This window comes from Tympanuchus pallidicinctus, unplaced genomic scaffold (genome assembly GCF_026119805.1).
Source record: "Tympanuchus pallidicinctus isolate F22 unplaced genomic scaffold, pur_lepc_1.0 scaffold3, whole genome shotgun sequence".
NCBI lineage: Eukaryota > Metazoa > Chordata > Aves > Galliformes > Phasianidae > Tympanuchus > Tympanuchus pallidicinctus.
In genome coordinates, this window is record NW_026294747.1 from 18,354,287 (window position 1) to 18,371,797 (window position 17,511).

General features: G+C 45.8%; 1 protein-coding gene and 1 long non-coding RNA gene across 4 annotated transcripts in view; one reads left to right on the plus strand and one right to left on the minus strand.

The window, feature by feature from the left end:
• SLC1A2 (solute carrier family 1 member 2) overlaps nt 1-15,953 on the minus strand; it is an 84,810-nt gene extending 68,857 nt beyond the window's left edge. Inside the window, exons 1-2 of one of the 3 annotated variants that reach the window (XM_052695244.1) lie at nt 14,581-15,033; nt 12,841-13,036 (exon numbers count right to left, since the gene is read on the minus strand). Coding sequence is in view for 2 of the 3 variants with exons in the window: in XM_052695242.1 (XP_052551202.1) it covers nt 15,690-15,724 (35 nt within the window). In the remaining variant the exon portion in view is untranslated. Of the gene's footprint in view, nt 1-12,840; nt 13,037-14,580; nt 15,034-15,689 lie in introns of those variants that run through there. The other 2 variants (XM_052695242.1, XM_052695243.1) reach the window with 2 other exon arrangements.
• The window catches only part of LOC128086535 (uncharacterized), a 61,860-nt gene continuing 46,461 nt past the window's right edge, over nt 2,113-17,511 (plus strand). Inside the window, exon 1 of the long non-coding RNA XR_008209404.1 lies at nt 2,113-2,138. This is a non-coding gene — a long non-coding RNA (uncharacterized LOC128086535). The remainder of the gene's footprint in view (nt 2,139-17,511) is intronic.

Here is a 17,511-nt window from a genome sequence, read left to right on the forward strand (position 1 = left end):
ACTAAGCTTGAAATAAAAAATGCCTCTGTTTTAACTGAGGAGAAACAATTGTCGGAACACGGGCAATCAGTCAGGGCAGTGCGTGCTGACAAACCCCAAAAAACTATGCATAGTCGGCCAGGAGAGCTGCAATTAAACATGTACCACCTTCCTCACATTCTTTTGTAATTAAATTTTACTCATTCTTGCAATGAGTAAGCATTAAAATAGTAATAAATTGGCAGAATACTTACCTTTCACCTGTTAGAACAAGTATATGGACAGCATTGTGGAAACCCCACCATGCTCTTCTTTACCCCTGCTTCCCTCTCAGCGAAATATTTAGATCATGAATGAGTTCCAAAAACTAACAAGTCTGATTCTAGTTCACCTGACCAACCATTACCACTAGGCTGAAGAAGAAACATGATGAGAAAATAGATTGTTTCTACTTTTTATCAACAGAGCCTTATAGCATAGTCAGAAGAGTTTGTAATTAGAATTGTTAAACTCTCCTTTAGTATTTGATCTGTTCAAAAAATTGAGAGTGACAAATTATCAGGTCTAAGGTACACTAGAACATACGTAAGATTTCTGTATGGACAAATCTGTGAGACACTGCATATGAACACTGATGTCCACAAGAATGCACATATTTCCCCTCATGGCTGCTAAGAACACTCACACAAGAGACTGTTTCCTAGGCCTGCCAGGGACCATTGAGGAGCAGAGCATTGAGGGCCTGCAGTACAAGCCTTAGCCATGCTGATGCTGAACGTGCTGTAGAAAATTCCCACTTTGGATGTACATCAGTGAATAGTAAAACAAAAAACAACCCTACAATATAACAGAATTGTTCTGTAGGTGGAATTCAGTAGGGGCAAATGCTAGTTAGACCATGAAACATAACTTCATTTTCTCACTTGGAAACACCTAATGCATGATTCCACTGACCTGGAAGGATGTATTTAAAACAAAATTGGCATATAGCCCTGAAATCATGTAGCGTGTATGCATTGATTTGAAACCCACTGAAACACATTTGAGTGGTGTTACTGATAGGGAATCCATAGATAAAGGTGGAAACTGCTGTGACCATATTGAGCAAAGAAAGAAAAGGGGCATCTCTTCTGGGAGAGTCACCAGTCCTCTGCCAAGTTGTGCGTTGATTTTTTTGAGGTGGATTTTTAATCAAAATTATCCAACAAAAAGGCCTAGCTAATTCACAGTATTTGCTTTTACCGAAGATATTTACTGTAATTTTTCTCACTGTATACCATTAGCCCACATGGGACCGGATGAGCCTCATTGTCTGCACTATTACTGCTGGGTTTTTTTAACTAAGTTTCTGCTAATTCAGCTGTGCAATACATTTTGACGCTTGACAAAACACATGAATCGCTGTGTCAAGTTAACACTGACCACTTGAAAATGCCAATAATTTGTGGAACAATTTGTCAGGGGTGACTGTTAGCTACATTAAAGGATTTTAGAAGAGCAGGCCAAAAAGGCCAAAATCCTAAGCCTATTCTGTTCTATGCACATTTGAGTACTGATACCCCATCCCTGAAGGCATTCAAGGCCAGGCTGCATGTGGCTCTGGGCAACCTAGTCTAGTGACAGGCGACTGTGCACATAGCAGGGGGGTTGAAACTAGATGATCATTGTGGTCCTTTTCAACCCAGGCCATTCTATGATTCTATGATTTCAAAAGGAATAAGGAGTATAATTCTTGGACTGATGGAGGCTCATCTGAGAGGACACTGAAAGACATAGAGATGGCTTAGCCAGCGCCTACACTACCTTCTCCACAGACTCTGGATGAAAGAATTGCTGAGAAGGAAATGAAAGGTTGAGAACATCTAGCAAATTCACTAACCATTAGAAATTGTCCCTATGGGTGCAAATTAAAGCTCTATCCAGTATATTCTAACTTATACTGGAATAACTTATAGTGCAAATGCTGTCAGGGCCCGAAGCAGTGATTGAGCACCTGGTGGGAAGGCAGGGCCAACCCAGGGGAACTCAGCTGCATGCAGTGCACCTGAGTGACTGGATAGAGCCAGGATCCACCCCTTTCCAGACCTCATTTAAGGGTTGGTAGTGGAGGTGTAGCCATCTCTAGCTGAAGATCCCTGCCTACCTGAGACCTTCTCAAGGTAAGGTTGGTTGGTTGGTTGGTTGGTTGGTTTCCATTTGTTTCTACACCCATGGCTGCACTTGAACTTATTCTCATTTGCTGCAGCCTGGGACTCTGCTTCCAACACATTATAGTGTTATAAATGGGCCTTTTATAGAGCCCAGATGCTCCTTTTTCCAAGAACTCAGGACATGAGGGAGAGATTTTGGCTGTATGTGTATTTTGAAGCCAGCAATATCCAAGCAACTATCATACGTTTTAAACTAGCTCTGCTTTAGTTAAGCTTTGTAGTGTATCAAATGGGCCAATTTAAAATTAATCCATGTTTGTCAGCTATGTCTGAGAAACATCTTTGTGGCACGTCACCACTTGGACCTGTAAGAGAATTCATGTTAGCATGCATTCCATATAGTGTGTGTCTATATGGAAGAAATGTATTCTGTGGCTCCCTAGATGTGTGAACAACTTTAAACAAGGAACACAATTGACTCAACTCTTTATGGTCAGTTTCAAGGAAACATGCTATTCCATTCTTCTATATTGTCATGAAGGGGAAAAACAAAACAAAACAAAAAAACCTAATAGAGTGTTACTTTGTTTATGTAATTGCTTCTTCAACTGATTAACTTTTTTTTTTTTTCTGTGTCTTGCTATTCTGTCCTGCTAGGCAGAATCTTAAAAGCATAATGTGTGAGAGAGAACCTACCTGTTGAAACATGAAATAGTGTTAAAGAAACTATGGGCTTCCAATACATTTTGACTTTCCATTTCCTAGGTGCTTTTTAACAGTAGTTCATAAAACATTGAGTGGCAGATCAGTGAGTGGTGATAAAGTGGTCATCTGCCAAGAAGGATCCTCCTATTCTGACCTTCAGTGTAGACCTGGCACTAGTGTATTTCCCGTCACTAGGCAATGTCCTATCTCTCCTTTAGGTATGTATGTTTCGCTGCCTAACAGCCTAGTTTCATGAATCAGCCACCGTCAGCAGATTCATCAGTTGCACAACAGTGCTTAAAAAATTCTGAGAAACTCAGTCTGACTCTAAAAATAAACAGTTGTTGTCAAGTTTTCAGACAGCAAAGGGAGAACCTAAGTACTCTCCAGAAATTCAATGAACTTGAAGACTGTCTGATACTTTCTTTTCACAGTATTGAAGAAGCCACTGCAGGTCCACTCAAAGAGGTAAGTTCAGCCTCTCCTCTGGCCTCCTTCTGCTCTGGGCAGGCAGCAAGGCAGCAACCAATATCACCTAGGGTGAAAAAGTACAGGATCCAGATAGGATTTTGTATCACCTGATTGAGCACAGACACAGGCACAGTTAGCTCAGCTCAATCCACAGCTGCAGATTCCCATGTGAAAGCAAACAAACGTATGCATTAGTTCTCCATCTATAAACATGAGAACTTCTGAGCTGTCTCTTATTCCTCTGTTCAGACAAGATAAATTAGGAGACGTTTATCTTCCAGTACCTCTAATTTTAGCCCTGAAAGGCACCTCTTCTGCATTCTGGTATGACAGAATTACTAATAACCAGTTTAGGAAAACAACGCCTCCATGTGGCCGCTCTCAACATGCCATGGTTGAAAAGGGAGGTCACCAAAACTATTCATATTTTTCTGATGACTCCTTATGAGCAGAAGTATAAATAGCAGAGAAACTGTGTGGAAGTTAAAATCCTCCTTTCCTTTCTCTTTCCCCCTCGAAATAATTGAAGAAGCAGTATATGGTAGCTAGAGTGATTGCCTTATGGTGCCCAAAAAATTATAGGAATACTTCACTTAGAGGACAATATATCGCCACCGTGTAGCATAGGGTAAACCCAAAGCAGACTCAAGATAGTAATTTATCTGCCCCCTCCTTTTCAACTTTCAGCCTTGAGGCTGAGTGTGACCTCCAGATGCCGCTGTCCTTTGCCCCCACGTGCTGTGCCTGCCCAATTTGTGTCCCATTCTGACAGGTCTCCATCAGTGCCTCCTGAGCAGCTTTCAAATGGCAACTTTCTATGTTCAATCATATACAGTCATTATACCAATTTGTCACGCAGACTGTGAATGAACTGGTTTCATGCAGAGTCTGAATAGCATGATGTACAGCTATCTGCTTTGGAAAATCAGTTGTACAGATCAATCTTGTGAAATCTAGATCAAATGATCCAGATACAGGGGAAAATCTCACTAACATAATATTGTTCCTCGTGGTTTTATTATTATAGGCTCCATATGCTAGCTCCACAGGATGTTTGGGGGGGGAGGGGGCAGCCTGCAGCTCAAAATGGACAGGAATAAAGATCTTGGCATTCAAGCCTTTTTATGACTACATCTTAACCCATCCCTTAAGACAGTACAGTGCGTTCTTTTCTCCTGATTTAGGCAGTATGTCCAGATTAACACCACTGCTATTTTGAATTAGAAGCATTTCTCTGTACTTCAGTGAATAAGTAACCCCTACAAATTAAGTTGCTTTCAGACACCACCTTACTCACGTTCTCCCAGGGAAGTCAAAGGGTAATAATGACTGAGTGTGTGATGTTGTTGTTTTTAAGCTAGAAAAGTGTTCAGAGCACAAAAAGGTTCTGGCAGTACATAGTGTCATGGTCAAGCTGCAGCACTTTGCTGGAAGTCTGTAAGAGACAGCAAGCTGCCCCAGGTACAACACTGTCTGTCCTGAGCTTCTCCTGGGATGGAGCTGTAGTGGGCTGAGGGGGCTCTTCTGCACTCTCTGTGCCCAGGGGAGTCACGCCTCTTGGCATTTTCCAACACAGGACGTTGCCATCTGCCTGCTTCAAATGCCCTAAAATGTCAGCTGAGGGATTCTGAGTTGTTCCTCGCTTCCTGTCCTAGATTGCTGAGATATAAATAGCAGCCAGGTGTTAATTAATTCCCATATGCATGCCTGAGTGTGAGTGCCATGGGCTTTACCCGCGTTCGCTTCTGAAGGCGAACATTTGTCAGTTACTCCTGGAAGAGCTGTTCTCACAAAGATAAGGAGCCAGCTGCTTAATTAACAAGACTGCTTTCTGCCTCAGACAAAGCCTGCTACGCTTGTGATAAACTCAGAAGGCTTTTGCTTTGCTGCTCACAAGCAGCTTACACACGCACATGTGTCTCAGGAGCCCAGTAGCAGCTTGTCCAGCAGAGAGCACTTACCTGAGGGTCTTGATGACCAGATAAACCAGCACTAGAGCTGTGGGCGCACTGCACAGGGGCAACATACGCAGTATGCTGTGTATTTGTAGTAAAGGTGAATTCAGCTTAGTGGAGGCTCAAAGAGAGCCCTGGAGACCCTCCAGTGTGTTCTTGTACCCCCAGTTAACAGTCACATATCTTGGGGTTTTTTTATATTAAGGAAGACGCCATCTTTAATGGTAGTTAGAAATCACAAATGTTGGCCCTAATTTCCACGCTTTGGAAGAAACAGCATTGACCTTCTTTCCTCAGACTACGAAGCCTGTTGAGAAACAGGCTTTCAAGCTCTGTATGGACCTGACCTGGGGCATGAAACGTAACCATGCCTTCCTCTGTGCTAGCCCAGGTCATCTGTACTCGCACTCTCCTGCACTCAAGCTAATTAACCTGGCTAAGAGGCAGTCATTAGCCTGGATACAGCGCTGGGTTAATACAGTTACACCACCTTCAGGATCTAAATTGGGCCCTGATAACGTTTCTCCTCCAGGTTGGAAAGGTGCACCTGAGGCTCAGGCAGCACCTCTCAGAGGGTGCTCACTATGCTCACTTGCCCTAAGATCCCTGCACTGCAGGTGCAAGCAACAGCAGACTGATGTGCAGCAGATGCCAGACATGCTGCGTGGACAGCAGGAAGTGTATCAGAGGCTGAACTGTGTGAGTGACTCAGTTACCTGTCATCTCTGCCACAGTCTTCATGAGAAAGCAAATCTCCAAGAGCCAAGGTAAATAACAGGAGGAAAGTGTAACAAACAGCTGGAAAGGGAAAGGCTGGGGCTCCTGCCTTGGGGCAGACACAGTCAGTTGACCTGCAAGCCACAAAGTGTGTGTCTGGAGGAGGCCAATAGTAGGTAGAAGGTGCATTTACTCATAGGTTTGAAGCACAGATTTGGTAGTAGGGCTAAGAGAGTTTAATCTGGAGTTGAGATACAGGGACAAAGAAATGCATCTAAATTTCTGGCAAGTTCCAGTTTGAATGAAGGTTTCAATGTTACCCTCTCTAAGCCTTCTAGTACTGGACTAGCCATCATCTCATCTGCAGATTCTATACTTGGATACATGACTGATTATTCTTGCAATGCCAAAAGGATGACTGATTAAATTATTAAATTGATTAAATTAAATTTGCCTCAAATTAACCACTCTAAAGCACTGCCTGCTGATTTTCTTATTGGGGATGTAAGAGGAGAAAGTAAAGATGGAGCCAGACTTTGGAATGGCAGCTGCATCCTGCCCACCTCCCTACATCCCACAGAAGACAGGCAACCAATGCTGGTTACCAGTATGATGGTTACCACCATCAACAATCAACACAACAAAACTGCAGCTATGAAAATCAACACTGCAAAATGCACTAACAGTTGTTGAGACTGATACAGAAGAAGCTCAAAACTTCCTGGTAACTTTGGAAACAAAACCAGTGAAGAAACAGAAGTTCAAATCAGATACGTATTTGTATGCATCCAGAGAAAGAAAAGAAATCTTTCACTCCAAACTAAACAGTACTAAAGCACAGAGACCTGGTAAAAAAAAGTTAGAAGTTGCTGCAGAAATGCAGGATAATGTTATGGACTTAAAACACAAAAATAGGACAGAAACAGCAGCAAAATCTACCAAATGAATCTGCTGCAAAAGGAGATGTATACGTGCTTCATTACTTTATTTTAGACCCCAAGCACACAGAACTATATGTGTATAGATAGGTTTAAATGCCTGCAGTAATAGACTAGTGTTTAACTTGCGTTGAGAAAATAGCAATAAAGCCTGGAAAAACTTATTGATTTTTGACTTGGTGGTTATATTATGAAAAAAATAACAATGAAGGAAAAGATCAGCTGCAGTTACACTTAAATGTTTCGATTTTGTAGCTTTTTTTTTTTTTTTTAAAGCAAACACAGGGCAAATATTGCTTTAGTCAACCTCAAATGTTTCCTTAATACACAGTAATGTGTTTTCCTTCATAGCATTCATCTCCAACTAGTTCATTTTAGTCTTCTTTTTTTATTGCCCTTTTCTTCGAAAAAACAGGTGTGAAATAGAAATGGAAAGAGCAAATATTTCAAAAGCTGTAAACAAGCATTTGCATTTGAGACTTAATTTTAAATGCTTTTAATTTTTTTATTCCCTTTGTACCTTCCCTTCCTTTAAGTATTACAATGAATTTGATTTCTCAGGCATTTCAGTGAATTTCATGCCGTTCTCCCAAGGAACCTGCAATTAGCAGGAGTGTTCCTTAATTATTCTGTGTTTTGGCTCCTTTTTGACCTTCCTTGTAATGGTCCTCAAGTCCTATATAAATGTTAGAAAATATGGTCTTTGAACCTTGTCTGTTATCTTTCCCCAGCACTGAGACTTGTATTGCAGCTAATTGTCTTAAAGCTTTAAGTACACTGAGAGGTTTTGAAATTAATATGAAAGTAGGATTAAATACAGAAAAGTGCATTCATTTTTATTGCTTTCTTGCCTCTGGAAATAGCATTTTAGCTTAACGAGCTGGAGGCCAAAAGTGGCAGATATTGTACTGACTTGGCAAAAGAGGAGCTTTCATTAGCAGATGGACAATAGCGGAGATGATGGATTTGACAGATCCATCCAGTGTTTTCAAGAACTCATTGAATTAAGCGTTCTAAGTAGTGGGTATTGCAACATGTTGGGCTGGGAAAGGGATTTAAATCACACAGAATGAAAAGTTGTTAAATGAGAAGGCAGTGAAGACGAAGGCCCACTTGTTAGGGCTGTACCGAGAAGGAGCACTGTGGCAAAGCATGGGCCCAGCCCCACTCCTGCACACAGCAAGGAGGGGTCGCAGGCAAACCCTGGAGTTCACAGTCCTGGAGCCTTCTCCAACTTATTTAACTGAAGCTGAAGATTGGCTAAAACCAAGGATACTGTGTGACTTGTCCTTTGCAAATACACATGACTGTAATTCCTGGCCAATGTGGTAAATCCTGGCAGGTTCACACCTGGACACACATGGTATGAGCACAGGGTGTCATGGTTTAAAAGCATATCTGCACTTTTGTGGGAACAGCACTTGCACCTACATATTTATTTTGTCCGTGCCTCATCTCTTACAAGAGCACTACTGCTGATTATATTCTCATTTCATTCAGCCTGGTACAACTAAGGAAGATGCTGAAACTCAAATGCCAGTGCATGACAAAAGAAAAAAGTAGTACTAGCTATTTAAAGTCTTCTAAGAATGTTCTTCATTGCCCATGTCACAAGGTGTAAGATATAAGATGCATTATTTCACAAGTTAAGCAAAGGAATGGATGACTCATATCAAAATTAGCCCTGTGAACGTCAAGTTGGGAAAGCAGGAAACGACAAATCTGAGGTCTTCAATGTGACCTTAAGATCTCTGATTTCCAGGAATACTGAGAGTGTTTCTTATAATAGCATATCACGAAATATCAGGCTTCAGGTGAGATTTCACTGCCTACTAAATGTTGGCATGCAGTGACTACTGGCCAGAGGTCACTGCTGGAAGCAATGGGTATCTATGCAGGTGGAACAGAAGAGAGTTTTTATAACAGTATTTTTAATAGAAAAACTGTCACCCTTGAAATACTGTTACGTATTTACAGCTATTAGCAGTCCTACTGGGATTGTCAGGGGGAAATGGAAAAATAAAAAAGAAAATTAAATATAGTAACTTGCTAGTACAGAAATACAGTACTTCTTCCTAAGTGGAACTCTCAGTGTACTTGCACATATACGTCTGCACAGATGTTCACAAGGAGGGTGTATGTATGCATTTATGCATCTCAGGGAAGGCTACAATGAGCTAAGACTCAATTTGAAAATTTCAGCCATTTTTAAGGAACAGCCATTGTCTATCTGGTCCAATTCCCTAATCTGCTCTTCCCAAAAAGTTTAGAATGATTAAGCCCTATAGACTTTCTAAGAAACATTTTAATATTTGTTCCTTTATGTGGGGGTCTAAAAAAATTGAGTTAATGTCTCCATGATGACTTCTCTTTGAAAGTATAACCGAAGGCCAAACCAAAGGTCATGAGGTCACCATGTCATGAGATTAGTTTTAAGGGACACATGTTATCTTCTATAGAGCTTCATTCTGTATCATTGATGAGAGATTTGCAATCAACAACAGTGAAATGAAGTCAGAGCCACAGCTGATATGTCTAATTAATAGGCTACATCCATTTCATCTGCCCCACAAAATGTCTGAGAAAGAGTATAAGGTAAAACATCTCCATCCAGAGTTGGTACTGCTCAAATTCTCCATAAAAATAACAGTGAGAGCACTTGGAGGATTGAATCCTCTGAATATCCAAATACTCGTACCAGCACATTTCATCACGTTTCCATTTTGAGGACTTTTGTGGGTAAATTACAGAGTAAAAATTCAAAATGACAAGAAAACTGTGGGTGTGCTTGTGTACACATAGTGGCAGATCTTGCACACCCACTCTCCTACGTAGGTGCCTGAACCCTACCAAGAAATGCAAAGCTAGTTTTTCTGACTCAGTGAGGTGTGTCCCATTGTCTCCAGGCTACGTGTATAATATGGGCTGGCAATCTCCCTTTTGGGTCTGTCTTAACAATCCAGCAGAAGACTTTAGGGCTTCTACTCCAAAACCACCACAGCCACATGACTGAAACACTAACCCAGTATAATAAATTCATTCTCAAGGTTCAAATTTGTACAAAAACTGTTGACAGGTAACATGCATACACAGGGTTAGATGCTGGGTAAGGTATTTATTATCTGGGCCTCCCACGTTAACTATATGTTGAACTGATCAACAATTACGTTTCCATAGCTAGAAGAAAACTTGTACAAAAACCATACAATATGCTGTGGCTAATTTTGAAGAAAATAAATTGAATCATGATAAATTTAATCATGGAATCATCTGATCTGGATCTGTAGTGGAAATGCTAAGTCAGGGCTTGAAGCAGTGATTGAACACCTGGTGGGAAGGCAGGGCCAACCCAGGGGAGCTCAGGTGCGTGCAATGCAATACACCTGAGTGACTGGAAGGGGTGGAGCCAGAATCCATCCCTTCCCAGACCTCATTTAAGGGTTGGTAGTGAGGGCATCTTTTGCTGGAGATCCCTTCCTACCTGAAGTCTTCTAAAGGTAAGCAGCTCTTTTCCTTCATTTCTGTGGCTGCTGTATTTGGGCTCATTCTCATTTGCTGTAGCCAACTTTGCAACCCTGCTGTTATCATCCCATTATAGTATTATAAGACTGAATTCACGCTGTGTGGTGGTGAGGTGGCATAGATGGACTGTATACCTGCCTGTGTAACTGTAGCTTCAGAGACAGTGAAACCTGGGTTAAAGAGAGCATCAGTAGAAGAAAGTAAGAACAGTTAAGCTGTGAGAGGAGGAACAGACCACTGCTTGATTGTTTTGGTTTTTTTCTCCTGCTAAATGAGTTAGCAATAATGACAAACCTAAAGAGAGTGATCTCTGTAGACTGCACGCACCACATTTGTGACTCCAAACAAAATGGGAACTCTGCCTCCAAGCCATTGCATATTATGTAAACACCATTTATATTAAGTGTACATAAAATTGTGAAGCACTTACATCTGTTTCACTAATCAAATCACGATGCTAAGCAATTACTCAGAGACTCCTGTATTTGCAAACATCGTGATGTTGGCAGTGTCCTGCCCCCCTTCACTGCATTTATTCTGTAGTAGAATCCGTGCCTACGTGCACATACCCACCTGCCGTATAGGGTACTACCTACCCATAGAGGTAACATCTCTGCTATTTACACCAACCTGCCCTGAACTGGTGTCTGGCACTCTGACTAAAGGGAATGAGGAGCCTGTGTCTGTGTTAGCAGCCTCTTGAAACAAGGGGCTCGCAACCAAATGCCCATAGCAGGACAGGCTGCTGCCCAGGCAGTTCCCAGCCATGCCCAGGAGGGCAACCCACCCATGGGGCTGAACTCAGCACCCAGACACCTGCAGCTTCCCTGATTTACAGCCATAAATGCAGTGACAGTGTCTCCTAGTGGTTGCATTCTTAAAGGAACACACTCAAACTTCACGCCCCAAAACTCGCGCTCTTAAAAAGCACACAAAACTGTTGCTAGATTTTTAGAGTACTAAAACATCATCGCTTCTAGAATCACCGAATTTCTCAAGTTGGAAGGTTTCCACAAGGGTCACTGATTCTAATTCCTGGCTCCACGTAGGATAACCCAAAAATCAGACCCCATATCCGCACTCTCCTTGAACTCCAGCAGCTCTGGGAAGCCTGTTCTATGCCCACCACCCCCTGCTGAAGAACCTTTTCCTGATATTCAACCCGCACCTTTTTACCCACTTCAGTGGTAACAAGGAAATGGCATTAGTGCTCAAGACTTTATATCAGATGATTAAATCACAAGCTAATTTAACATCTAAAACCTCTAAGTCATGCAAATGTGTTTTTTTAAAACACTGTAGCAATGCACTGCACTATTTATTTTTGAAACAGTAATGCTTCATTACTGTTTCTTATTACATGAGAGAGAGGTGAGAGCTATAACCCATGGGGAAGCAAGGTGTGCAGGCACCATCCATCTCACTTAATCTTTATGTCCTCTTAGACCCTGTAAAAGCAAAGGAAAGGCTAAAAAGCTCTGCCACCTGCAAGTGGAACCAGTCAGCCTCCAGAGGTTCTACCTGAGCACTACACAATGTGCAAAACAGAGAATGTGAACAGATGTTGCTGGGTTTTCGGACCGTTTTTCAGTCTCAGAGAAGGTGACTGTGGTGGGTGGGGAGGTGGGGAGGGTTGCTTAGAGTGTGAACATGAAAACAAGCAACTCCAAACAGCACCAACAGTTGCTTCCAGCCCTTCTTCATTGAACCTTCTAGCACCAGCTAAACATCCAAAATCCATCCTGGTAAATGAGATGAGTACCAGGGCATTTTACGACAGGAGGACCTCGCGGGCAAGGTAAGTACATTCCTCAGTGAGAGCAAGTGCCAGCAGCTAGAACTGCAATGAAGCAGATCTGCAGCCCCACAGGCCTGACCCTGCCGTATCAGGGGATGTTCCCTTTCTCATCTTCAGGTGATTGAAGTTTCCTGTTGTCCACATTTTCTTTCTTGGAACAGGAAGTCTTGGGCAGCAAATTTCCAAACATGGGTAACTTTCCTCAAATTAAGTATTAAAAGAAAAAAAAGAAAGAAAGGGAAAAAAAAAAAAACGGTACAGACAAGAAAATATTTCCTAGTAAATCCTGGTTCTGAGGATTGCTTTTTATGAATGTAATATAGATTTGCCTTCCTCTGTGTATACATGCTGGCCTTACTATTTGCTAGGTGCCCTATCACATCCCTGACATCTCTGATTTGGAGATCTCGTGTAAACTGCACTGTTAGAGGAAAAAATAACGCACTGCAAAACTGACTGTGATTGGAGTTATTCTATCCCAACAAAACAGTGACCGTATGTACTACCAACCTCACCTAGCACTGCCTGAGCACCACAGAGCCGCCAGATGCTGTGCTGGCACACACACAGCCCGTCCCACCTCTCGCAGGGGTCTCTCCGTGTACCTGTGTGTGCCTGAGACACACCGCAATGGGCACTCTCTGCCACCTGTCTCTTTTCCACTGCACCGGCGTCGATGGAAAGCCTTCCTCGAACAGCCTGGATGGTCCCAAATTTGTTTCCCTGACGGTCCTTACGATGCCTGAGCTCGCCGGCCTTAATGCCAGTACGTAAAGCTTATTTCTCTCCTCAGCTTCTCACCTGAGGGGGGGGAAAGATGACAATTCAGGTTCTCAGCAGCACAAAGGGATTAACAAGAGACACGCATCCCACTCCACTGGTTTCCCTCAGCTACAATTGGCCACCAGTTGAAACGCACCAGAGAAGAGCGTTGACCTGTCTTTGTCTCAGTGAATTTCCTAAAAAAAATTTGAAAACAAGGCCTAAACTTTGTGTTTCTTTTGTCTTGCTGACCATTTAGCTCTGTCTGATATGGACAACAGTATCACATATCTATGGAAGCCTCTCCAATTCCGGTGCTCCTATCTCCTTTAGCCACCTGCTCAGTCAGCTTCTCTGAAGTGCATTACTCCTTCTCTACACATTATCCCCTATGGGGCAGATCCCCTGCTGCAGCCCCCTCTCATTAGGTCTCTTCCCATTAAACCCTGGCACAGCAAACCCCTGGCTCTGCAGCTTCCCTCTTTTGGATGGAATAGCGGGCAGCTGGAGTCTGCCGAGCAGAGTGGAGTCAGGTAAGACACAGAGCCACAGCCATGGGATGCAGACTACTTCTGAACTTACTCCTCAAAACTCCAGCCATGGGGCCTGCCCTGTTCCTGAAGAAAAACCAGCACTGGCACTCCCATGCTACCCTGCTCCAGGCCAGCTGCTCTGCAAGGAGCATGTCCTTTGACTGCGTAGGTGATGGGACACCTGTGTGCACACGCCCCAGCCATGTGCTGGTAAATCCCCTCTGTCTCTGCGTCCAAGAGCCACACCAGCCATACAAACAGAGCTTGCTCTCGCGCCCTGTCCTCAGAGAGTCCCATCCAGAGCAGATCACACTGATACAACCTGACAACATCTAGGGATAAAGGGGAGGCTCACACCAGACGCAGCCTAATGCTAGCCTGTATTAGAAGAGGGCAACCAGAGATCAGGGGAACCTTTTCTTTCCTCTCCCACTACCTGCGAAGTAAGGACTCCTCAGCGGATCCTCGTGATCCCGTGTTGCGGGATAGGGGCAGGAATACAGGCAGAGATGGGGACAGGTCTCGATCCTAGGGGCCGCTGTCCCACCGGGCTCTGTGCCTCTCCTCAAAGCCTCTTGTATAACCCTTCGCCCTTCCCAGCATCTTCCCCCGCTCACGCTGCAACGCGTTTGGCACAAATTTCCCGAATTGCAAAACTCCCGCAGAAGTTGGATCCGTGCTCTGCCTTCCCCAGGGCCGGGCAGGGAGGCAGGGACAGCTCCCGGCTGTCGGCCGTTATGGCGAGGAGCTGCCCCGCACCCCGCGTTCCTCGCGCCCGGCTCCCCAGGCAGCGCTCCGGCAGGTGCTCTACGCTCGTTCACCCTCCGGGGCTGAAAGAAAGAAGCGACGGGAGAAAAACCAAAACCTCTCCAGTGGCTCACACGCCAATTCCCTTTCCTCCTCTCCCTCTAGAACGCGGCTGTCCGCCCCTCGCTGCCCGGCGGCGGGGCCGAGGGTTAACAATGACACGGCCGACACGCGGCAGCCGCAGACGCACAATGCGGACCACCCGCTCCCCCGTCCCTCCCTCAGCACCGGCGCTCCCCTCACCCTTCCGTCGACGCCATGGTCCCGCGAGCCCCCCTGTCTCCTCGGCGCCCCGGGCAGCGGGGCGGAACGGCAGTGGTTCCGTGGGTGCCCCTCTCTCGCCTCGAGGAAGCGGCGCGCGGTTCCTGCTAATCCTCGGGGCCGCGCCAGGCGGGGACCGGCGGCTCCGCTCGGCGCCTCCCGCCCCGCCACCGCCACCTCCCGCCCGCCGAGCGCTCCGGCCGGGCCTGGCGGGGCGAGGAGCCGCTGGCACCGCTGCGGTCCCGCCGGCCGCGTCTCGCCGCGGGGTGTGCGCTTGTGCGTGTGTGCGTGTGCGTGTGTGTGTGTGTGTGTGTGTGTGTGTGTGTGTGTGTGCCCGCCGAGAGGTGGGGGTGACTTCACATCGGCGCGGCGCTGGCTGAGGCAGGATTGGAAGGTTTAGCCTTCTAGCTGTGGATTTGCCGTCTATCCCTCTCTATTTTAGGCAAGGGCTGACATCACCGGCCGCCGGTACTCCTATAAATCCCCCCAACCTCTCGCTCAAAGGAGAGAAAGGAAAGGGGAGGGGGCAGCGAGCCCCTCGCAGGGGGAGGGCCGCCCGCCCGCCTGCCGCCGCTCGCTACCTGCCCCGCTCCGCTCCGCTCGCCGCCGCGCCGCCCTGCGCTGCCCGGGCAGCCGCCGCCAGGGCCCGCCGGGACCCCCGGGCAGGAGCGGGCCGGGCCGCTTCCCGCCGCCTCCCGCTGCCTCCCGCTCCACGCCCGCCCGCCACCGCAGCCCGGCAGCCGCGCCCAGAGCCTGGCGCTTCTCCGCCTCGCCCCAGCCCCGGGCCCCGCTCCCCGCCGCCGAGTAACCCGCCCGGGCCGATCGGGACTCAGGGCCGCCCGCCGGGGGACGCGCGGAGAGCGCCCGGGGCCCGGCCCGGCGGCGGCGCGGTGCTGCCCCCTGACGGGCAGGCGGCGGTGGCGCAGCCCCACCTGCACGGGCGGCCCCGCGCTGCACCGGGCTGAGGGGCGCGGGGTCGGGCTGAGGGCGGCCGGGCCCTGAGCGAGAAAGGGGGAGGGAGGGAGATTTGCGAGGCTGCCGTTCCTGCGGGGCCGCTTGCAACCCTTCCCAGCCCATGTAGAGGTCCTCACCTGTCTGAAAGGAGGTGCTTGAGGTAGTTTGGCATCTTAAAAATAAGTCCTTGACCTTTGAAAGAGGTGCAGGTACAGCTGTAGCAACCTCCTTGTGCCGTTAGCCTTCACACACAGTGATTTTCATCCCACAGCATTTCAGAATGAACTTCGGGGTGGTACACAGCCGGTGAACAGCGATGGTGTTGCTGCCCGACCCTGCACCTCTCACCTATTTGTTGCCAGCTCTGTAGCGACTGAAACTAAACAGGGACGGCACTCAGTCAGAGCTGGAGGATCAGTAAATGCTCACCATGGCCAATTGGCGGTAAAAGGAAGGGAGTGAGAGCTCGCACTGGAATTAACGCAGACTTTTGCAGTTCAGCGTGCCTAGCTCTCTCTCTCTTGGACAAATCACAGAGGAAGAAACATTCAGGGCCCATTCTTCTCAGTTGCAGCAGCAAAGAGCAGCGCAAGGCAGAGCGGGGCAGGTGCTCTCTGGTGCAAAGAGCAGCTGAGAGAAGCAGCAGCTCACAGACCCTCACAATTTCTGTATTACCATTACGGTGTCAAAACTCTTATTTAAAGGAATCATGGAAGAGCTCTCAGTAGGCAAGCCATTGCTCCATAAACAATTATATTCCTTTCTCCTTCCTTCATTTTGTTCACTGCTGTAGTGTTAGCAAAAGAATAACGTCTTGAACTTTTGCAAGTTTGTCCTCCTCCAGAACTGTCACCTAATTTCCTCAACTCTCTTTTTTAAGGAGGAGTACCATACATTCACTGGAATGTCTTCCTCCCAGTGGAGGAGTGAAACACATCTGATTTTTCATATTTAATTCAGATTTTTTGTTGCCATACAGTTTGCAAGCCGAGCACCTCTTTGGCAGTGGGAGATAGAAAAACAACATAAAGTAATTCACTCTGGTTGTAGCCCTTAAATTAAAGGGCTTAAACTAAGTCCTTAACTAAAACCTGGTCGTATTGCCAGTGAAAATAAGGAAAGTGCAAAAGCATTCAGTTCTTCCGCCCAGGAAGGCAAAAAGGAACTATGTGAAACCAAATGCCCACTCAGCAATAATTTGCAGATTCAAAAGTGGATGGGAAGTACAGAGCACAGAGAAACCGAACAAGATTTCACAGCATTGGAGAAATGGGAGTTGGAAATAGACTTGTCAGCTTCCAGGAGCCATGGTCATGCCATAGGTTTGGCAGAAAGTGACTTCAGGATCCACATCTTTGGTGAGGGTGCTCAATTCTTTCATCAGATCTTCACATCCAACTGTTGCTGTGACCTGGTTTGGGCAAGGTTCTACAAATTCCAGAGTGTTATCTGTGATGGGAGGCACTCCTCTGTCTGCATTCCTCAACTTTTTCATCTTCCATTCTCATTCATAACTGAAGAGGGGAAACTGATTTAGTGAGAGCGAAGTGGTTAAGAACCATGAGGGGATCAAAGTCTCTCCACTGGACAACACGCCCAACAGGAGATTGTCATCTCATGCTTTAATGTCAGAAAGTCCAGAAAGGAAAAGCCTCTGCTCAGCGTGAAACCTGGACATAATTCTTTACCTTGCTGCACTTCAGGTGAGTTATTTTGCCACAGAAGTATGTGAGCAGATGGAAACCAGAACCTATGCTGAGGTTTTTAGAGATCCTTGAAATAATCCATGTGGAAAAATGTTTTGAAAAGTGTGTTTCAGGTTTTTTCCATTCAGAATATAAGGTGGGAGAGAACTCTCTGAGTACATTTCATTGCAGTGGTTCATGTACAACAGTAGCATCACTGGGTGTAAGCAGAGAAGAAGGTCCTTGTTATTTATGCAGTAATTGAATTGTGTGC